Below are 24,395 nucleotides of genomic sequence, written 5' to 3'. Positions count from 1 at the left end.
CACGACTTGCGTCCAGCACATCGGAGGCAAGAGCAACCAGGTCATGGATGCGTTGTCCTGCACCGCCATCAATGCCATCCATGCTCTGGCCCCAGGTGTCAACTACACGGCTGTGGCGGCAGCCCAGTGAGAGGATGAAGAGACGCTCGCCTACTGCACCTCCATCTCCGGCCCGCTGTTGGAGGATGTGCAATTTAGGCCCGCTGATACTCCTCTGCGTCGTGTCTACGGGACAGCCAAGACCCATCATCCCCGCTACCTTGCGCCGCCGGGTTTTCAACATGGTTCACAGCCTAGCTCACTCCAACAAAGGCACTGATGGCAGCCAAGTTCATGTGGCACGGGTTGTGCAAACAGGTCGGCAACTGGGCCAGAGCGTGCATCCCCTGTCAAACCTCCAGGATACAGCGATACATCAAGGCACCGCTGCAGAACTTTGCCCTGACACACTGGCGTTTTGACCACATCGACATCGGGGAGAAGGCAGGCACGGGTTATTGATTGGGGACGATCAGCCATGATCACAATGAATGGCGGTGCTGGCTCGAAGGGCCGAATGGCCTCCTCCTGCACCTGTTTTCTATGTTTCTATGACATCGTTGGACCACTACTCCTATCCAGAGGTGTCACCCACCTCTTCACCTTCGTGGACAGATTCACGAGATGGCCGGAAGCTGTCCAGCTCTCGGATACCTCCACTGCGACCTGTGCACGTGCATTCACCGCTCACTGGATCGCCCGCTTTGGCGTGCCGGTGGACATCTCCGACAGAGGTGCGCTGTTTACCTCCAAGCTGTGGGGTCAGCAATGGCCCGGCTGCTTGGCACTAGGCTTCACCTCACCACGGCCTACCACCCGCAAGCAAATGGCCTAGTGCAGGGGTTCCCAACCTTTTTCGTCCCGTTTACCCCTGGCAACTTTTCAAAAGTAAATTTACCCCCACCCTGTTTTGTTCAGTAATTTGAGTTTACACATCTACCATAATAAAGCAACCGACAAAGGGGACATTTTAAAATACTGTTTTTAACAAATCCAGAATCAACAAATGTTGACGTGATGGGGACGTGAAATTTACCCCCTGGGGGTAAATTTACCCAAGGTTGGGAACCCTTGACCTAGTGGAACGTTTTCACTGGCACATGAAGGCAACCCTCAAGGCATGATTCATGGGCCCAGACTGGATGGACGAATGGCCGTGCGTCAAGCTTGAGCTCGAGCACTCGCGTGAACCTGCGTGATCTGGGCAGACCACAGTTTACACGCGAACCTCTACAATGAGACTGGAAGCATAAAATGGATGTGATATTGTTGCCACATGCATTGTGCAGCTTGTCCTTCCAAATGGTAAAAGGAAAAACTACCAAAGCCATGACAAATTTCTGTGGTGCATGCTTTTTGGAACTTTTTGATGAGGTTGAGGCAAAATAGAGGCTGCATTGGCTGCCCAAGAAGAGGAGGTCAGAGGTCATGTGCATGTAATTAATGTGCACATAGACAGGCCTAAATATTGTTTAAATAAGTTGGTCTGAGATGGAGGAAGTTAACATATCTTATCAAGAATGAGGGGGGTATAGAATGCTATGCTGAACAATATACAATTTCTGAAAGTGCAATTGTCAGCTGGGAGAGCATTTTAAAGGCGACTTTCTTGCTGGTGAGATTATGAATTAAAGTTTTGGCAAGGATATAAAATTTTTGGTTGCTTTATTAGATGCCCACATATTAGTGGTTGCACATATATTTCACATTTCAATGAAATCAGAATTTCAGAATAAGAAACCACGCTGATCACTTCTTAAAACAGAAAAATATAGCACAGGAACAGACTCTTCAGCCCACAATGTGGCAAACATAATGTCAAGGTAAACTAATGTCATCTGCCTACACAAGAGGCAAACTTATCCATTCCCTGCATATCCATATGCCCTTCCAAATTCCTCTTAAATGGCACTATCATATGTGGCTCCACCACCCCTTGTACCTCTGTAAAAAAAACTTGCCCCACACATCTCTTTGAAACGGCTCCTCTTATCTTAAAGCTATGCCCTCCAGTCTTTGACATTTCCACTCCGTGAAAAAGGTTCTGACTGTCTATGCCTCTCAATGTTATATATCTGTTGGTTCTCACCTTAACTTCCGGCATTCTAGAAAAAACAATCCAAGTTTCTCTAACCTCCCTTCAAACCTAATACTCCTTAATCCAGGCAGCATCTGGTAAATCTCTTCTGCACTCTCTCTCTAAACCGCACACATCCTTCCTTTAATGATGCAACCAGAACTGCACACAATACTCCTAATGTGGCCTAATAAAAGTCTCATAGAGCTGCAGTATGACTTTCTGACTCTTAAACTTAATGCCCCGAACATTGACGCTTTCTTTATCGCTATCTTGTGTTCCACTTTCACGGTCCTATGAATCTGGACCCAAAGACCCCTTTGTACATCAATGCTGTTAAATGTCTTGCCATCAACTATAGCACAATATACATTTATATTCAACATCCCAAAATGCAACAATCACACGTGCATTGATTAAACTCCATCTGCCATTTCTCCGGCCATTTCTGTAGTTGATCTATATCACACTGTATACCTGGACAGCTTGCAACTCTAGTGAACTCGGGTGTAATCTATAAACTTATTAACCACATTTCCATCCAAGTCGGTACATCACAAACAGCTGAGTTCCACACAACTCCACTGGTCACAGACCACTAACCAGAATGACGCCTTTGTCTGCTATGAGTAAGCCAGTTGTGAATCTATACGACCAAGAGGGCAGCACAGTGGTGCAAGAGGGTGGCACAGAGCAGCTGCCTTATAGCGCCACAGACCCAGGTTTGATCCTGAACTTGCGTGCTGTCTGCAGTATTTGCACATCCTCTGTGACTGCGTGGGTTTCACCTGGTTCCCTCACTCATTCCAAAGAAGTGCGGGTTTGTAGGCTAACTGGCCTCTGTAAATTGCCTCTAGTGTGTAGGGTAAGGATGAGAAAGTCGGATGACATAAAACTAGAGCGAAGGGTGATCGATGGTCGACTAGATGACACAGTGAGCTGAAGGGCCTGTTTCCATGCTGTATCTCTACACTAAACTGAACCAGTCACCATGACCCGCATGCTGGTTTGCCTACCATGGGCAACTCTATCTAATACCTTACCAAAATCCATGTAGACTACATCCATCACTCCATCCTCATCGATCGAACATCTTTATCACCTTTGCCACGTACAAAGCCACGCTGACTGTTCATACTTAGCCCTTTCCTTCCAAAGTGAATACATTGTATCCTGAAGAAGCCTCCTCAATAGCTTCCCTGCCACTGACGTGAGACTCGCCTTTCTTTAATTTCCTGGATGATCTCGATATCTCTTCAAACAAAGAAACTTCACTGGATATTCTCCACTTTTCTGGGGCTGCACCTGTGGCTAGAGAATGTGCAAAGATCTTTATCAATGTCCCTGCAATCTTTTATCTGCTCTTCAAGAGCCTCAACACAACTACTTTCTTGATCTCAAATTGCCATTGCATATTAGTAATCACACTGATTGCACTGTCCTCCATTTCCATCTCCAGCAAATATAGAAGCAAAATACTTATTTTGCACCTTCTTACACCCTCACACTCCAAGCACAAATTCCCTCCTTTATCCTTGTGCGGTCCAATCTTCTCTTTGGTTTGTATACTCTTCGGTGTTGGGGCCGCAACTGTTTACCATATATATTAATGATTTGGACGAGGGAATTAGGAGCAACACTAGCAAGTTTGCGAATGACACAAAGCTGGGTGGCAGTGTGAACTGTGAAGAGGATGTTAGGAGGTTGCAGGGTGACCTGGACAGGTTGAGTGAGTGGGCAGATGCGTGGCAGATGCAGTATAATATAGATAAATGTGAGGTTATCCGCTTTGGCGGCAAAAACAAGGAGGCAGATTATTATCTCAATGGGGTTAGGTTAGGTAAGGGGGAGGTACAGCGAGACCTGGGTGTCCTTGTACACCGGTCACTGAAAGTTGGCGTGCAGGTACAGCAGGCAGTGAAGAAAGCTAATGGAATGTTGGCCTTAAAAACAAGAGGATTTCAGTATAGGAGTAAAGAGGTTCTTCTGCAGTTGTATAGGGCTCTGGTGAGACCACATCTGGAGTATTGTGTACAGTTTTGGTCTCCTAATGGACATCCTTGTGATTGAGGACGTGCAGCGTAGGTTCACGAGATTGATCCCTGGGATGGCGGGACTGTCATATGAGGAAAGATTGAAAAGACTAGGCTTGTATTCACTGGAGTTTAGAAGGATGAGGGGGCTCTTATAGAAACATCTAAAATTATAAAAGGACTGGACAAGCTAGATGCAGGAAATATGTTCCCAATGTTGGGCGAGTCCAGAACCAGGGGCCGCAGTCTTAGAATAAAGCGGAGGTCATTTAAGACTGAGGTGAGAAAAAACTTTTTCACCTAGAGAGTTGTGAATTTATGGAATTCCCTGCCACAGAGAGCAGTGGAGGCCAAATCACTGGATGGGTTTAAGAGAGAGTTAGATAGAGCTCTAGGGACTAGTGGAGTCAAGGGATATGGGGAGAATGCAGGCACGGGTTAATGATAGGGGACGATCAGCCATGATCACAATGAATGGCAGTGCTGGCTCGAAGGGCCGAATGGCCTCCTCCTGCACCTATTTTCTATGTTTCTATGTATAAAAAGCTTTGGAATTTTCTTTAATCTGACTTGCCAAAGACATTTCTAGACACCCTCTGACCCTTTTAATCGCCCGCTGGAGTTCTTTCCTGCTTGCTTTATATTTTTCAAAAGCCCCATCCAATTTCATTTTCTCAAATCTTGCAAATGCTTCCTTTTTCTTCTTGACCACATTTACTACCTCTTTGGTCATCTTTGGATAACTTACTTTGCCATCCATATCTGTTGCCTTTACTGCAACATGTCCTGAACCTTGATCAACTGGCCTGTAAACAACTCCCACGTATCAGATGCGGACTTACCCAACATCTGCTCCCAATTTACTTTCCCTAATTCCTGCCTAATAGCGTCGTGATGTGCCTTACTCCAATTTAGTAACTTCCCTCAAGGTCTAGCGTAATCCTTATTTAAGACGTTGAAAACTTACGGAGTTGGAAATAAAATGTTCTTTCACTGAAACACCAGTCACCTCGCCAAATTATAGGGATAGAGCGTAGAAACGACCCCTTCGGCCCACTGACTCCATGCTGACCAATCACCCGTTCACACTTGTTCTCATTGTTCCCACTTTCTCATCCACTCCCTACACACTAGGGGCAATTTTGCAGAGGCCAATTAAGCTATGAGCCATCCATGTCTTTCGGATGTGGGAGGAAACCGGAGCGCCCGGAGGAAAACTACACGGTCACAGGGAGAATTGGCAAACTCCACATAGACGGCCCCCATAGTCAGGATCAAACCTCATTCTTTGGCGCAATGAGGCAGCAGCTCTACCAGCTGTGCCACTATGCCACCCATGGATCAGGATAGAATTCCCATCCCTCACCTTTTCCCTGTAAACAAATTCAAATTTCGTTTGACTTAATTACCATTATAATTTTATGAAAAAGTTATGAAGTAACACATAACTGTGAATAAAATGATAATGCATTAAAATTAATTGCTTGTAGTTGAAAAGCACAGAACATAAAACTGTACAGCATAGGCTGACAATGTCTGCCAAACATGATGCCTATTTAAACTAATTCCTTCTGTGTGTGTGTGCCCATCTAAAAGCTTCTTAAATACTACTATTGTATCTGCTTCCATCACTATCCCAGTCACGTATCACTCTCTGTATAAAACAACTTACCCGTCACAATTCCTTTAAACCTTCCCCCTCTGACCTCACAGCATTCTAATCCTTAGACATTTCCACCCTGGGGAAAAAGGTCTAACTTATCGATGCCCCTATTATCGATGCTAACTTTATGAGCTTCTATTAGGTCTCTCCTCAGCTTCTCAAGCTTCAGAGAAAACAATCCAACTTTACCAACCTCTCCTCACATGTATAATCCAGGCAGCATCCTGGTAAATCTCTTCTTCACTTTCTCCAAAGCCCACCACATATTTCCTCAAATGGGGTGCCCAAAACTGTACATGATACTTCAAATGTAGCCTAATTAAAGTTTTATGAAATAGACACAGAAAGCTGCAGTAACTCAGTGGGACAGGCACCATCTCTGGCGAGAAGGAATGGGTGACGTTTCGGGTCGAAACCACTCAAAGTTTTATGAAGCTGCTGACTTATACCCAATGCCCTGACCAATGAAGGCAAACATACCATATGCCTTCTTTACCACTTTATCTGCTTGTGTTGCTATTTTCAGTGAGCTGACTTTGACCCCCAAGACCCCTCTGCTGTGAAGAGTCTGAACTGCATGCTTTCTCCTTACATTTGACCTCCCAAAATGCAACACCTCATCTGCCCGGATTGTACTTCATCCTCTACTTCTCCGTCCATATCAGTAACTAACCTCGTATCCTTTCTTTTAAAATCTTTTTATTACTTTTTTTTTTCAAAAAACAAAAAAAAAACAAAGCAAAAAGAATAATGATAAACATAATTTTTTTTTCTTCGAGTCCGTTGCAATCTCAGATGTCGTTCTGCCAGTATCTGGCGCAGGTCACAGCTGGTCGGGTCGGTTCAGCCAGGTCCTGGGGGCTGCACTGGGGGGCGTCGTCACACTCCAGTAGGTGGGACATTGTCTGTACTGCTCCACAGCTGCATGTGTCTTCTGCCTGGTAGTTCCATGCTTTCATAAGTGCTTTGCACCTCCCCTGCTCCACTCGTAATCTGTTGAGGGTCTTCCAGGTTGGCCATGGGAGGTCGTGCCCGACGGCGAGGCATTCAGTCGGAGTGATTCCTCTCTCCATCCAGTCGTGGGCTCGTGTGTTGAGCTGGTTCCATTCATCTTTCCAGATGTTGGTCCTTGCTGTTTCTTTGGTTGTCTGGAGAGGTGGGACTGTCTGCAAGAAACTGGCTCTGGATTTCAGTCGGGGTGGAGGTGCTGTGTGTCTGTGCAGGGGGTGCCTGGTATCGATCTCCTGTGCTCTCCGCTCTTCTTGGGCGACGATGGATCGTCTGATATGGGGGGGGGCAATACCAGCTACAATGATATTATACCAGTTATAATGATATTGATACATATGGATCAGGATTACATTAATAACAGGTATAACCTAAATATGAGTCCAGTGTCAAAATACACATTGAATATAGACCTCCCGGTCTCTATGTAAATATAGTTAAATGTTTAAAAGAAAACTTGTATATGTAGAAATCAAAACCCCACAAAGATAAAAAGAAAGAAAAAAGAAAAAGTGAAAAAGGAAGAAACAAAACCCCCCCTAAACTAAAGAAGAAGAAAAAAGAAAAAAAAAGAAAAATAGAATCTGAGCTGAGAATTTCAACAATTCTGTTTCAACAAGTCTGTTTGTCATCAAGTCCGTTCCACCATATAAAGGTAAAATAGTTTTTATAACGGTTAGAGAGGGAGCAATTTATGTTGTGTGAAAGTGTTGACTAAATTTTCATCAAGTCTTATCAAATTGAACCAAGGGTTCAACAATGTCACTCCTGATTTTTTTCTAAATTTAAACATGATATCGTTTCAGAGTACCAATGGAGTGTGGTCAGAGGGTTGGAGTCTTTCCATTTAAATAAAATAGATCTTCTGGCAATTAATGTGGTAAAAGCAATCAACCGATGGGCGGAGCGGGACAAATGAATAGAATCTAACGTTGGTAGCCCAAAAATTGCAGTACAGGGTAGTAGGATGAGGTTGTAACTCAATACCTAAGACTACAGAAATAGTATCAAAAATTTATTTCCAATATTTTTCCAAAAGTGGGCAGGACCAAAACATATGGGTCAGTGAGGGCACTTCAGAGTTACATCTGTCACAGGTAGGATTTATATGACCATAAAAACGAGCTAACTTATCTTTTGACATATGAACTCTGTGAACCACCTTGAATTGTATCAGAGCGTGTCTTGTACACATTGAAGAGGTATTGACTAATTGAAGAATCCTCTCCCATTTCTCTATAGATAGAGAAATTTGGAGTTTTCTTTCCCAGTCATTCTTAATTTTATCAAATGTATCTATTTGTAATTTCAAAATCAACTCATAAATAGTCGTTATTAATCCTTTCTGATAAGGGTTCAAATGTAACATTTTTTCCAAAATTACGGTTTGATGTGGTAGCGGAAAAAAGGATAGAGTAGCCTTCAAAAAATGTCTAATTTATAAATATCTAAAAAAAGTGTGAATTAGGTAAATTATATTTATTGGAAAGTTGTTCGAAAGACATAAAACAACCATCCAAAAACAAATCACGAAAAGCTACTAATCCCTTCCTCTTCCATAACAAAAAGGCTTGATCAGTACTAGAAGGTTGGAAGAGAAAATTAGATAAGATAGGACTCGATAAGATAAAATAATTTAGTCCAAAAAACTTACGAAATTGAAACCATATTCGAAACGTATGTCTTATTATTGGGTTAGTCGTATATTTATTCAATCTCGTAATTGTTAAAGGTAACGAGGCCCCTAGAATAGAAGCCAATGATAGCCCTTGTAAGGAATCACGATCAAGATTTATCCATCCTGGGCATTGGGTATCTTCTAAATTCTTTGTCCAAAATGTTAGATAATGAACATTGACTGCCCAATAGTAGAATCTAAGGTTCGGCAATGCCAAACCATCATCTTTTTTTGATTCCTGTAAGTATTTTTTACTTAATCTGGAATTTTTATTCTGCCATTTATATGAAAGAATTTTGGAATCAATAATATCAAAGAAAGATTTGGCGATAAAAATTGGTATCTGAAATAAATACAGAAATTTAGGTAAAATGAACATTTTAATAGCATTGATTCGGCCGATTAAAGATAAGGACATTGGTGACCATTTAGTAAACTGTTGTTTAATATGGCATAAAATTAGCTTTAAATAAATCCTTGTGTTTCTTGGTGATCTTAATACCTAAATAAGTAAAACTTTCGGTAGTCAATCTAAGTGGAAACTGTCCATAACTTGAAACTAAATTATTTAATGGAAAAGCTCACTCTTAATAAGATTTAGTTTATAACCAGACAAACTACAAAATTGATTAAGTATGGCTACTATTGCCGGGATAGATTTCTCAGGGTTAGAAATGAATAATAACAGATCATCTGCATAAAGAGATAGCTTATGTGTCTTATTCCTGCGGACAATACCAAAAATATTAGGGGATTCCCAAATAGCGGTGGCCAAAGGTTCCAAAGCAATATCAAATAGTAAAGGACTTAAAGAACAGCCCTGTCTAGTACCTCTGATTATTAGTAAGTACAGAAGCCTGAGGTATATGATATCAGCTTGATCCAAGAAATACATTTTGGACCAATCTTAAATTTTTCAAGTGTATTGAATAAGTATTCCCATACTACACTATCAAATGCCTTCTCGGCGTCAAGTGAAATAACACATTCTGGGGTTTTATTTGACGCTGTATATACAATATTCATTCATTCATCTAACGTTAAAGTATGAGTAACGATTTTTAATAAAACCTGCCTGATCTTCAGAGATAATTTGCGGTAAAATATTTTCCAATCTCATGGCTAATATTTTTGAAAGAATTTTGGAATCTACATTTAACAGTGATATAGGTCTATATGATGTCACTTCAGTAGGGTCTTTATCTTTTTTAAAGAATTAAAGAAATAGATGCTTCATAAAAAGATTGTGGTAATCTATTCCTTAACAAGGCTTCTTTAAAAACCAGTTGCATAGATACATTTGCATAGCCAGGGAGACAATAAATTTGAAAAATACTTTTAAAATTCTACTGTAAACCAATCTAAACCGGGAGCTTTACCAAAATTAATTGAAATAATTGCTTTCTGTATTTCTTCTTCTGTGATGGGTTCATCTAACAACAGAGACTCATTATGTGGTAAATTTGGTACGTTCAGTTTCTTTAAAAATTCATGCATTATATTGGAATCAGTAGGAAATGTTGATTGGTATAGGGAGGTTTAAAATTCCTGAAAGGATTTATTAATTTCGTCATGGTCTACAGTTAGTGTACCATCCCGTTTACTCACTTTAGTAATCTGACGCTTGGCCGACACCGTTTTCAACTGATTAGTGAGTAATTTACCAGATTTTTCGCCATGTATATAAAATTGACTTTTGGTTTTAAGTAATGGTTCTCAATCTGTGATACTAATAACAACAGCACCCGACGTAGAAAAGAGCATATTTGCCACTCAATAGTCATAACACGGTCTTTTGAGAGAGAGAAAAAAAAAACATGTTGGCAATGAAACTGAAGAGCAAGAGCTGCATATTATTATCCAAGGTCAAAATATGAAAAACAAGAACTGCGTTCACTTAATTTGTCTAAAGATAGGGGAACACAAATTAACAAAGAAATTCTTAAAAATTAATATATTTACAAGAAAAACAACTCGTCCAGTTAAATTCTTAATCATTACCAAACGATATATTGTCAAAATAGGAACAGTAAATCTCCAATTATATCAGCTATCCATTACTCCCCTTCACCCTCGTAACTCTCCAAAAAGCTGGAAGCGTCTTGAGGATTGTTAAAAAATCGAATGCTACCATTGAAAAGTCATATACGCAGTCTAGCTGGATTAAAGTAAGGCTGGGCGTAACTTTTTCTTAAACAGATCAGACATTACATTATGAAAAGACTTTCTTATTTCCAAAAGCTCGTAACTATAATCAGGAACAAACCGAAACTTGCATCCTTCATATTCACAAACTAATACCAAATCATTGTTCAACTCTATTCTTCAAACGACGGCTTCTGTTTTCCAGGTCCATATTTTTAGTCTTATATTGCTGAAGTGCTCGAGTATTTTCATTCATTCTCCATTCATCGATATTGTAACATAGTCAGCTTTTCTTGAAATTCCTTCAATTTGCTCGAAACTCCTTTCACCATTGCTCCCAAATTGCAAAATCTTGTTTTCAGTTCATTTTTCAGTTCATCTTTCAATTCATTGTTCATTTTCGATATTGCTTCTATGATACTAGAGTCAGAAGCTGTGGCTGTGGTGGCTTTCCCCTGTTCCTTCCTTGGGGAGCCTCCTTTCCTTCTTGTCTCCATACTTTTCACGATTAAGGCGTGTAAAAGTGTTATCAACACTTTATGAAAAGTTAGACCGTACCTTGAAGTCAAGTAATCACAAGTAACATTGAAAGAGTGGTAAGTGAAGGTTAAAAGTTATGGGAGCATACAAATTTGGAACCTTTACAGCACGCTGCCACTAGGAGAGTCCCTAACCTCGTATCCTGTTGTATCCCTTGACAACAGTCTTCACTATCTGCAACTCCACCAATGTTTGTGTCGCATGCAATCTTACTAACCAACCCATTTACATTTTCTTTCAAGTCGTTGATATATAATAAACAAAGATGTTCCAGCAGTATTGACTGTGGAACACCACCCATCACTGGCCTCAGGCCAGAATAATACAGTTCCACCATCACCTTCTGTTTTATGTGGGTAACTAGTTCTGAACCGGCACTACAAGTCACCGTAGATACCATACATTTTAATCATCTGGTACTTTTTCAAAAGCATTACTAAAAGATCCTGCAGACAACATCTGCTGCCCATCCCTCATCAATCACCTTCTTCACCTCCTCAAACAACTATCAAGTTTGTGAGCCATGATCTGCCATGGTCAAAGCCATGCTGACTGTCCCATTCTCTTCCAAATGCAGGTAAATCCAATCCCTCAGCAGGGTTAGTCCACTGATGCAATCTCGGTAGAGCTCATAAATAAGCAAGGTGTGATCAGTCTAATGGGACTGTACTATTGCCCCCCCCCCCCCCACCTCAGTAGCCAGAGGGATATAGAGGAACAGACATGTAGACCGATTACAAATAGACACAAAAGCAACTGATTTGTCGTACTAGGTGACTGGGGAGTACTTAATGCGAGAGGCTTAGATGGCGCAGAGTTTGTTAGGTGTATCCAAGAGGATTTCTTTTTCTTTTTTTTAAAATTATTTTTATTAGAAGTACGGTAAATTACAATAATACACAACACATATATCTTAATACATTTTTTGTACCGCTTCATTTTTTTTTGAGCTTTAAGAAAAAGATAGAAGTAAGGAAAGTAAAGAAAGTGCGCAAGAGTCGTGAAGTGCAAGAGAGTGTTGGGAAAAGAAAGCCCCTTAGAAAAGAAGTTAGAGAAGGAAGTGAAGTAAGAAAGTAGACCCTAGAAAAGAAAGAAAAAGAAAGTAAGGACAATCACTCTATTATAACATTAAACTCCGCAGAAAGACTACCAACCAAGTCTGTTTTTGTTGTTTTACCTCCCATTGCCAGGTCCTGATACCCTTTATTTATTTATTTATTTTAAAATTTCCTGTTGCACCTCATGCTTGTAATAGGTCCATAAACGTAGACCACGTCTTTTGGAATTGGTTTGCTTTACCTGCTAAGAGTAATCTCATCTCTTCCAGATGTAATGTTTCAAGCATATTTGATGTCCACATTTTTATTGTTGGTGTGGGCGCATTTTTCCAGAATTTAAGTATGAGCTTTTTTCCCATTATTAGCCCGTAATTGAGTAAATTCTTCTGATACACGTTTAATTCAAGGATACCTTCCTATATCCCAAAAATGATCCATTCTGGTTTTGGTACCAGTTTTATTTTAATTAATTTTGAAAAAATATCAAATATTCCATGCCAGAATTTTTGGATTTTTGTACAAAAAACAAAAGAATGCGCTATGGTAGCTTCTTGACACAGACATTTATCACAGATTGGTGAAACATTAGGAAAGATTTTATTTTATTTAGTTTTTGAATAATATAGTCTATGTAATGTTTTGAATTGGATAAGCGTATGTCGTACATTGATCGAGCATTTATGCACCTGTAGTAAATGATTATCCCAGCTCTCTTTTGAATTTTTTATAGCTAATTCTTGTTCCCAGTCTCTTCTAATTCCATCTGTTGTGGGTATTTCTATGTTTAAAATGATATTATATAAGTACGATATTAGATTAGCTGATTCCGCCTTTGTCTTCATTGTTTCATCCAGTAAGTCGGAAGGCATATTATGATAGTCTTTTGTGTATTTTTTCAAATAATCACGAATTTGAAGATATTTAAAATATTGGTTATTTTTCAAATTATATTTCAGTTGTAGTTGTTGAAATGATAGTAATTTTCCCACTTCATACAGATCTTCGAGCGTTTTGATTCCCATTCTTTCCCATTGTATAAATGATTTGTCTATGATTGATGGTTTAAACGATGGGTTATTGACTATTGGTATTGAGAGAGATAGGTTTCTTAATTTTAGATTCTGTTTTATTTGTTTCCATGTTCTAATTGTGCTATGTATAATTGGGTTTTTATTATAATTTTTATTATTCAAATTTATTGGTGAGAGGATAATCGCTCCTATATTACTCGGGGAGCAGTCCCCTTTTTCCATTACAATCCAGTCCGCCTGCTGGGCAGAATTGTCCAGCAGGTGAATCATATTTTTAATATTTACTGCCCAATTATAACCATATAACAATTACTGTATTATAACACATAAAGTTAGGGAGCGCTAGACCCCCCCACTCTTTTCGTTTATTAAGGTGTGTTCTTTGTATTCTATGGGATTTATAATCCCATATGAAATTTGTAATGTCTGAGTCCAATTTTTTGAAAAACTTTTTTGGGAGATATATAGGTATTGATTGAAATAGGTATAGAATTTGTGGTAAGAAAATCATTTAAGAGGATTTCTTAAAACAATGTGTGCACAGTCCTTGTGGAGGGATCATACTGGACCTGGTATTGGGAAACGGGCTTTGCCAGGTGGCTGGTGTTTCAGTGGAAGTGCATTTTGGGGATAGTGATCGCAACTCCATACATTTGTAAACCAGCATCTGTAGTTCATAGTATCTCCATAACCAGCATCTGTAGTTCATAGTGTCTCCATAACCAGCATTTGTAGTTCCTTGTGTCTGCAAACATTTTAAAGTTGTTTAGTACTTCCCTCAAAATCCAGAGTTATCCCCATTCGAAACAATTGGCGTAAAGCAAATTATTAGGCAGGAGTAGGGAGAGTAAATAGTAAGATTAAACGAGAACTTACCAGTTTGAAGTTTGATCTGTATTTTATGAGGCGTTACGATGAGGGATTACGTGAAGAAGCCCGCCAGGACGCATGCGTGTCATTCTTCAAAGCAGCGGTGTGAAATCACAGATAACTGTAATGACTAAACATAGTAAGATTAGAGAAGAGATACCAGTTGAGTATATGATCAAGGGTGGGAGCGGAGGGCACGTAATCCCTCATCGTAACTCCTCATAAAATACAGATCAAACTTCAAACTGGTAAGTTCTCGTTTAATCTTACTATTTTACTTTGGAGTCACGTGAGTGACTACGTTAAGATTTTAAAGCTCTGTGATTTCATGCCGTGGAAACGAGTCCATGCATCACGTCTGCCTTGATGACTGTAGGAGGAATTGTGTTAACATAATTTGGACATGAATTTGACATTGAAATCATAAAATTTATGAACACAAAATTATAACCCCTTTTTATGGGTTTAAATTAATTTACAGAACTTAAAATTGTTTCTGCAAACGTTCCAGGGTTCATTACTGGTTTGTTGTAAAATAGTTGGAATGTTTTTTCCCCTGACCATCCTGCTGCCTTGAGGATTTGGTCCATTGGTACATCCAACTGTATCGCTGCCGATGTAGCTGAAGCCCTGGTGGAATGAAGATTTAAAATATTAGTATCCACCCCAGCCTGTGTTAGCACCTGTTTCAGCCATCTTGAGATGGTCTGGACCGTCACTCTTTTGTGTGGTTGCTTGTGGCTGACCAGAAGTGCCTTCTCATTGCCTCTTATGATTTTCGTTTTCTCCATGTATAACGACAAATGTCTTACTATACAGAGACGGTCATCTGTTGGGTATGACCTAAATTGTATATTGAGGCCTGCTGATCCCTGTCTGTTCTGTTTTACTAATTCATAGATATGAAACGTAATATTTTCAGTTGAGGAAGTCATGTTGTCCAGTCTTAGTTTATGCAGTGACTGTACCCTCTGTGCCGTGACCAATGCCATTAGCATGACTGTTTTTAATGTCAGTCTGTGTAGGGACAGAGCTGTTGCTGGAGACCAATTCCTGAACATCTTCAGGACAATACTTACATCCCATATTTGGGAGTACCTGGTTCTTGGGGGATTAGTATTAAAAATTCCCCTCATAAGTTTTGTTACCAGTGGGTGAGTCCCAACAGAGTAACGCTCTGTCCCCGCCATAGGTAAGTCGATAGGGCACTTCTGGCGCAGTTGATGGCACTGTAACTGAGCCCTTCATCATAGTGGAGGCCTGCCAGATATTCCAGAACAGACGGGATGTTCATGTCTCTGTGAGTGATGTTGTTTTTGTGACAATGCATCTCCCACTTCCTGATATAGACCAGATACTGTTTTTTTTTTGTTTTTTTGGTTTACTGTCTTTGGGCCGCCGAGATCATGTTCACTGTTCGGTCCGTCAGTCCCAGTTGTAGTAGAGGTGTTTTTAAACTCTACAATTAATAAGTTCAAATGGTTATGGCATGGGTGGCTATCCCTTGTTATGGGATGTAGCAATAAATCTGGTCTATGTGGGATGGTGATACATGGTTCTAATACCATGTTTAGTACCACTGGGTACTAGTACCACTAGTAGGCCAATCGGGTACTACCAAAATACCAGACGCAGAGTCTTGTTGTATTTTCCTTAATACCCGACTGATGAGGCAGAAAGGAGGGAATGCGTAAATAAACAATTTCCCCCCAATGCAGCGAAAATCCATCTGTCGCCGCTGCCCCGGGGTCTGGTTCCCATGAAACATAATTGGCTAACTGGTGGTTAAGTCTGGATGCGAATAGATCGATATCTGGTGTTCCATATCTTGCTGTAATATCAGCAAATACTTTTTTATTCAACATCCATTCGGTGTTTTAATTAAATTTGCATGACCTGGTGTCTGCCACTAAATTTAGTCTTCCTGGTAGGTAAGTGGCTGATATCCAAATATCTCTCTGGATACACCATTGCCAAATTGTATTAGCCAGATTGTCACATGATGTCGATTTGTTTCCACCCATGTGGTTAATGTATGCTACCACGGTGGTATTGTCTATCTGTAGTCTAACATGCTGGTGATACGACCCAGTTCAATATGACTTTAGGCCATGGAATGCACCCAACATTTCCAGGTAGTTTATGCCCAGTGTGAGTAATAATGATGCCTCCTGAGCAGTCCATCTACCTCCACAGCTGGTGATGGTATTGGTGGCTCCCCACCCAAGTGCACAGGCATCAGTTTGTAGTACCATGGAAGGGTTACTGACAATGATTGGATTGGAACAAAGCCAGATGTTATCTATCCACCATTTTAGTTCCATTTTAGCTTTGATTGGTAGTTTCATAGGTCTGTCAAAGTGACCTGCATTGATTTTGAGTGCTTGTATTTTTGCTCTCTGTAAGTTTTGGTAGTGTAGGGGTCCAAATTGTGTGGCTGGAAAGGCAGCCACCATTTTGCCAATTACTTTTGCTACCAATCTGATGGATGGTTTGCTGATGTCAATGAGGTTATTGCAAGCCTCTATTAAATCTCTAGCCTTTCCCTTAGGCAGAGTCACCGACATGTGAACTGAGTCAATGGTGAACCCCAAATAGTCCATAGTAGTGGAAGGCGCTAGTTTAGATTTAACTGGATGGATAATAAATCCCAGTTTTTCAAATAACTGTTTTGTGGCTGTTACGGTTTGTTTGGCCAATTCCAAAGTTTTGCCCACAATGAGTATGTCATCTAAATATGCATGACCATGTGTTTTCGTTTCCGTAGAAACGCTAGGGCTGGTTTCAAAATTTTTGTGAACAGCCTGGGGGCTGATGATAAACCATTTGGCAGTGCTTTATACTGCCATGTTGTCCCATCCAGTTGAATTTTAAGTAACATCTGTGGTCACCTCGTATAGGCACTGTATTTAATAGTAAGCATCTTTTAAATCGATGCTGGCCATGAAGTAACCTTTGGAAATTAATTGTTTAGCAGTAACAAAGGTTTCCATTTTGAAGTGAATATATTGTACAAATATATTCAATTTTGTCAGGTCTATGATGATGCGACAACCACCATCTTTTTTGTTTTTGGTAAATATATTGGACACGAATTCTAATGGTTCGTGTTGAGTTTGCTCAATTACACCTTTTACGTAAAGCCGCTCCAGTTCAGCTTGCGCTTCTGATTTTTCTTTATCAGAAAGCACGAACATTCGGTTCGGTATATGTTGAACTGGAGGGCTGTACTTGTGTATAAACTCTATTGTATATCCCTGGATACTGCTTAAGATGTAAGTATCGGTTGTTAACATGCTCCATGCATTCAGAAAAGAGTGTAATCTCCCACCAACCTCCATGCTCCCTGTATTTTGTAGGGAACTAGACCCACCTACCTCCATAGTTACCAGTGGCAGGTTTACTTCTTTTTGTTAGTTCTTCGCTGCCGTTGTTGCGCTGGTGTCTGGATTTGTGGTTTGGTTGGCGTTGGAGGTCCGCGCATCTTCCAAGAAGGCCGGCCTGGGCCATGGCCTAAAAAAGACTCATGTTTTGAGTACCGGGCCTTCGAGCTTTCACCAGTCATTCTTGTTCTGCTGGTGGGTGCGTAGGGGTGCTGTCTTTGGCTGTAGTGGGTTTTTGACAGAGTCCCTTCATCCACTGCGTGCAAATGCTGTTATCCCTGCTGTTAGGAGTTTCAATACTTTTTGTAATTTGACGTCCATACTTCTAACTCCTATTCCAATGTGTTTCCATATACAGGTGTTTACTATTAGAACATTCAGGGATATGCAGTTGCCCGGTGCCAGGTGTCTTGATGTGGTGTCCAGTACAGCCTGTTCTTGTAACTGGTTTAGAGACATATAGTCTATACTGGCAGCTAGCTTTGGCTCCAGATTTTGACCAGTCTGGTCTGGCTGTATGAAATTGGACACCATGTCCAGTACGTTCTTTCGTTCCTGCACCCCTTGCACACTTGTTTTTCCTTCTGCGGACCCCTCTTCCAGGTCAGCCCAGAACTGACCCGCAGTGCTCCCCTCTGATGAGGTAGAAGCACTGTGCAGCCCTTCAAGAGGTACTGCTGTGGGTTTATCATAGGGCCCACTGTGACTCGACTCCATCTCCCGGAGTCTGTCACGTTGGAGCAAATGCTCCACACACCGCTCCATCCGGCTCCAGCGCTCACGGTCGCTGGCCGCCCGCGGTTGTTAAAAGTCGGACTCCTCTGAGTCCACGACCTTGTTTGTTTTTTGTCTAGCCTTACCGCCCGGCCGCGTGGATCTGGCCGGTGCGGAGGCGACATCGGGCACAGCTGATCCCACTATCGGTGATCCAAGTGCTGCTGGCTGCCCGCTGCTCCGCGGTCCTCCCTCACCAGCTTTGTCGCAGACCTTTACTGGAATCAGAATCAGAATCAGAATCACACTTTATTCGCCAAGTATGTTTTGCAACATACGAGGAATTTCATTGACCAGGTCAGTCATACAATAAAAAGCAACAGATCACTCAAAAACACATTTTAACATGAACATCCACCACAGTGACTCCTACACATTCCTCACTGTGATGGAGGGCGAAATAAAGTTCAAGTCTCTTCCTTCTGTTCTTCCTCGGTCATGGGCCTCGAGCCCCCGTTGACGGAATGATCTTGACTCACGTACCCGGCGGCATTCGGGCCCTGCGCGTCGAGGCGATCCGCTCCCGCATCGGGGGGATGTCAGCTCCCCCACGCCGGGCGATCGAACCTCGCGTCGGGGCTGGTCGAACCTTCCGCGATGTTGGAGCTTCCCGACTAGCCTCTCCTGAGACTGTGAGCCCCTGATGTTAATTCCGCGGTGGGAGCGATCCCAGGCAAGGGATCAGCTCCCATGTTAAGTCCACGCCCCACGGTTGGGCTCACAACAGTCCGAGGAGGCTTCCAGCACCATCGATGGAAGGCCGCAGAGCGCCCGTGGAATGTGATCCGAAAATTAATCACATCTCCGGGAAGGTAAGAGCTTGAAAGAAAGTTTCCCCCGATCCCCTTCCCCCATATAAAACAAACCGAAGAACATTAAAACAAACTTTTAACACACTAAAAAATAAAAAAAATAATGAAAATACGAACAGACTGCCGGCAGGGCAGCCATCGCCCCGGCGCCCCTGGTGGTATGTAATGTGCTTCTCCTGAACTTTGATTATGGTCTTTAAACAATTCTCACATGTCTGAATTGGACATATACAATGCCAACAGCTCCCAATTTTACTTCGGAGTCACGTGAGTGACTACGTGAAGAAGCCCGCCAGGACGCATGCGTGTCATATCGCTACACGCATTGCGAAACGTCAGATGCGGGAGCGGATCGCCTCGACGCGCAGGGCCCGAATGCCACCGGGTACGTGAGTCAAGATCATTCAGTCAACGGGGGCTTGAGGCCCATGACCGAGGAAGAACAGAAGGAAGAGACTTCAACTTTATTTCGCCCTCCATCACAGTGAGGAATGTGTAGGAGTCACTGTGGTGGATGTTCATGTTAAAATGTGTTTTTGAGTGATCTGTTGCTTTTTATTGTATGACTGACCTGGTCAATGAAATTCCTCGTATGTTGCAAAACATACTTGGCGAATAAAGTGTGATTCTGATTCTGATTCCAGTAAAGAGGAGAGTAAAGTTTAAGATGATAAAATCAGATAAGGCCTTGAGAAATATAAAGCAAGTCGGAGAGAACTCAAGCGGGCAATTAGAAGGGCCAGGAAATGTTTTTAGCGAGTCGGATTAAAGAAAATCTCAATGCATTTTGTCATATTAAAAACAAGAGGGTAGTCTGTGAGAGACTGGGACCACAGATGGTTAAAGGAGGGTATTTATGCTTAGAGTTAGAGGATGTAGGCTAGGTCTAAATGAGTACTTTGCATGTATATTCACAAGGAGAATGACATGGAGGACAGCAAGATCACTATGAAGAATATATCCAAGGGCAGTTTGAGATCAAGAAGGAGGTGTTGTCATAGCTCTTGAAGTGCGTGAGGGAGGATAAATGCCAGGACCTTATGGGATTTCTCCCAAGTTATTAAGAGAAGCAAGAGGGGAGATTGCAGGGACTAATGGCGAAGTTCTTTGCAATGTCTATAGCCCCAGGCGACATCCTGGAGGACTGTAGAATAGCCAGTGCTGTTCCTTTGCTTAGGAAGAGAAATAGAAATAAGCCAGGAAACTATAGGCCAATGAACGTCATGTTAGTGGTAGGGAGGCTATTAGAGACAATTCAGGATAGGATTTACTCAATTTGGAAGGGCAAGGGCTAATTAGTGGCTGTCAGCATGGCTTTGAATGTGGCAGGTTATGTATTGCCAATGTGATTGTTTTTTTGAGGAGGTGATGAAGGTGATCGATGAGGGTAAGACCAGGGATGTTATCTTCATGGATTTTAGTGAGGCATGTCGCACTTAGGCGACTGCAGGAGACTCTGCGGTCGCCACATGGTAGCTACATGTTAGCGGGTGGTTGCCGGGTAGTCGCCTTCATGGTCGTGAGGAGTACCCGCATTCTGGGAACTAGTCGAAAAATATTAATTTTTCAACATGTTTTCAACATGAAAAATTAGCAGTGACCAAATTGAAGCCGCCATGGAGAGTAGCGAGAATTCTCGTGCCGTAGGTGCAGTGGTAGTGGGTTGCCAGGAGGTCGAAGGTTCTCGTAGGTTGTAGCCGGTGCTGACCGGTGAATTTCATTGGCTCATTGGGGAAAAAAACGTAAGCAGTAGTTTTCAGAACCAAGGATAACCGACCAGTAATGTTAATGTCCGCCGAGCTTCACAGTCGTGTATCTCTGGCTTCTTAGAAATTGTCTCCACTCCTTCTCCCCTCTCTTCCCCCCCCTCTTTTAAAGGACTTACGTGATCCTTCTAGTACACTGTGCTTTCACCGTCTTAATTACAGCGCCAACCTTCCTGTTCATCAACCTTCCTGTGTGTGACAGGCCCATTAATAGTATTAATGTGCAGAGGGATCTTGGGGTCCAGGTCCATCGCTCCCTGAAAGTGGCAAAGCAAGTATACAGAGTGGTAAAGAAGGCTTGCCTTCATTGCTCGGAGCATTGATTATAAGAGTCAGGACGTCATGATGCAGCTCGACAAGAATAGATAGGCTGCTTTTGTTCTGGTCACCACATTGCAGGAAGGATGTGGAGGCTCTGCAGAGATTTACCAGTGCTGCCTGGATTTGGTGGCATTAACTCTAAAGAGAGATTGGACAGACTTGGATTCTTTTTCCTGAAACACCTGAGGTTAAGGGGAGACCTGATAGAGGTATATTAATATTATGAGAGGCAAAGAATGGTAGACGGTCAGAATCTTTTCCCAAGGGTGGAAATGTTAAAGGGCATATGGTAAAGACAAGTATGATAATTCCATTAAAAATGCTTTTAGATAGGTACATAGAATATGTAGGGAATTGAATGATATGGTTCATGTACAGGCAGATGAGATTAATTATCTTGGCATCAAAAGAGCTGAAGGGGCTGGTCCTGTGCTGTGCTTTTCCATTAACAATATTGCCTACTCTCCAGTCTCTGGACTGTCAGATTGTCTCTTACCTCTCAGAGTTGAATATACTTTACAGTTTAACAATTAAAAGAAAATTCTATAATTATACACTTAGTAAAATAACATGCATATTTGTGTATTTACAGAGTACAGTTTGCGTCGGACTAACTCGGTCAATAGTCTATCTCAAGTCGGTGCATCTCTCCCAACCTCTGCATCTAGTTTGCTACAGTATACATCTAGACCTTACTCTTATCCTAGCTATCCACTGTCAACAACACTACCACTTGGTAGCAATAATCACATTGGACAACGCCTGTATGTTTCCAGTCACGGGTCTTTCTTCTAACGCATTGTAAGTCGAATATCTAGAAATTCTAAAGGAATTTTGGGGAAATGCAAGTTAGCTTTCTGAAATATTTGTGTTTATTTGTTATGCTATGAAATTTATTGAGGCACAAATATGTAATTTTTTGTGTATAAAAACTTTGTGAAATTGTTTATGTTCTTGTTAGAGACTTTTGAACACAGTTGGTGAATTTGGCAAGATTTTCATCACATTTGGGATCCAAGTATGATGTCTTTTAGTTACCTTACTCCAGAGAGCGATTAATGCAGCAACATTAATACTGCTATGATTTATAGCTGCATCAATGCTGTATTTTCCTTTCATGTTCTAGTGTTTCATACCTCACTAAGGTTACTTTACACCTAACTCGTCCGCAAGGAACATAACAAGGTTGGGCACACTCTGCAGTAACATTCCAGATGTAACTCATTATTGTATTAGTTCAAATTAATATTGGATGACATATGAAACCAGTGTTCTGCCACAAGTGTTGTGGTTTGGCAACCCAGAGAGTTAGGTGAAATTACTCCCACTGTTTCAATGTTAGATTGTCAACTTTTCTTGTTTTTGCCATGCCTGCATGTTCTAGTTCAAATATTATTTATATTGTATCAGTTAAATTGTTGCAATCATGTGTTCAATTAAACATTAACAAAATCTTTCTTGTTTTGATTATTTTTTCAAATGAAAAGACATGAAGCGACATAAGGATTTGAGCAACCAGCTGTAGAAATATGAAGTTAATGTACAGGAATAATTTGAGCCATAAAAAGTGTAAATATTAAGATGAAAATCTGCAATTTTTTTCTTCCACGTGATTAATTTGTCAGAAGCCAAAAATCCACGTTTTTCTAATTTTAAATACATAAAATGCTTTTATTTATGAAGCCTTGGAAATAGAACCCACATCATAAAAAATGATGGCACAGAATAAAAATACAGGGAAGTATTGTTGGGCTGTTTACAGTACTGAATAAGTCCAATGTGGATTGGTTTCGATCCCGGGATGTCGGGACTGTCATATGTTGATAGAATGGAACGGCTGGGCTTGTATACTCTGGAATTTAGAAGGATGAGAGGATATCTTATAGAAACATATAAGATTATTAAGGGTTTGGACACGCCAAGGAAGAATATCACCTTATCTATGTCCCTCTTGATTTTAAACACCTCTATTAGGTCACCCCTCAGCCTCCACCACTCCAAGAAGTAAAGTCCTAGCCTATCCAGCCTTTGCTTATAACTTAAACATTTCAGATCTGCTAACATTCTTGTTAATCTTATCCGCACATTAACACACACAAGGAACAATTTTATATTTATACCAAGCCAATTAACCTAGAAACCTGAGGTAAACAAAAATGCTGGAGGAACTCAGCGGGTGAGGCAGCATCTATGTAGCGAAGAAAATAGGCGATGTTTCGGGTCTGAAGAAGGGTCTCGACCCGAAACGTCGCCTATTTCCTTCGTTCCATAGATGCTGCCTCACCCGCTGAGTTTCTCCAGCATTTTTGTCTACCTTCGATTTTCCAGCATCTGCAATTACTTCTTAAACCTATAAACCTATATGTCTTTGTAGTGTGGGAGAAAAAATTATGGTCTCGGAGAAAACGCACATGATCATGGGAGAACGGGAAGAATTTCTTCCCCAGCTTCCTACAATGCCCAAGGATATTGATCGGTCCCTTCTGTGTTTTAAGACTTCAGTCAATTCCTCTTCTGTCATGTGGATTCCTTTCAGAGCATCATTATTATCTTCCTGGAGATTCAATGTCTTTCTTCATGTTGAATGAGGGGAAATATTAATTTAAAACCAAGCTCATTCACTGTGGCTCCACTCACGAGCAAGGGACCCCAATTTTGTGCTAGTTTTTTTCCCCATGGTATAGAAGTCTAAAACTAGAGGGTATAGGTTTTAGTTAGAAGGGGAGAATTCAAAGGAAATATGAGGGTCAGATTATATAGACCTTCTGTATATAAAACACGCTACCAGAAGAGGTGGTAAAAGCAGAAACAATTACAAATTTTAAAAGACAGTTTGACAGGAAAGGACTAAAGGGATTCGCTCCCGATGCACGCATGGGATTAGCTTAGATGGGCATCACGTTTGGCCTGGATAAGTTGAGCTGAATTACTTGTTCCTGTGCTGTACGGCTCTGACTCATAAGAGTGGTACAGTGGCACTGCTCTCGATCTGTTGCCTAATGAGCCTGTCCCACTTAGGCAATTTTTCAGACGACTGCCGGCGACTGTCAGAGTGGAACACACACACACACACACACACACACATTGCTTCCTTCACCAGCCCGTTATGCAGGCGGAGGACAGGGCAAGCGGGGGGAGCGCTGTCTGAGTGAAATTCACACGGTGCAAAGCCAAGGTGATACAGACACACACTGTGA

General features: G+C 41.4%; 1 protein-coding gene across 1 annotated transcript in view; it reads left to right on the top strand.

Moving 5' to 3' along the window:
* rbm46 (RNA binding motif protein 46) overlaps nucleotides 1–21,993 on the top strand; it is a 50,253-nt gene extending 28,260 nt beyond the window's left edge. The window contains exon 4 of the mRNA XM_033020273.1: nucleotides 21,791–21,993. Coding sequence (XP_032876164.1) covers nucleotides 21,791–21,993 — 203 coding nt within the window. The remainder of the gene's footprint in view (nucleotides 1–21,790) is intronic.
* Nucleotides 21,994–24,395: the final 2,402 nt, after the last annotated feature.

The sequence above is a fragment of the Amblyraja radiata genome, chromosome 1, assembly GCF_010909765.2.
Source record: "Amblyraja radiata isolate CabotCenter1 chromosome 1, sAmbRad1.1.pri, whole genome shotgun sequence".
NCBI classification, from domain to species: Eukaryota; Metazoa; Chordata; class Chondrichthyes; order Rajiformes; family Rajidae; genus Amblyraja; species Amblyraja radiata.
Note: the sequence above shows the minus strand (reverse complement) of the source record. Positions and strands in the feature narration are given on the sequence as shown.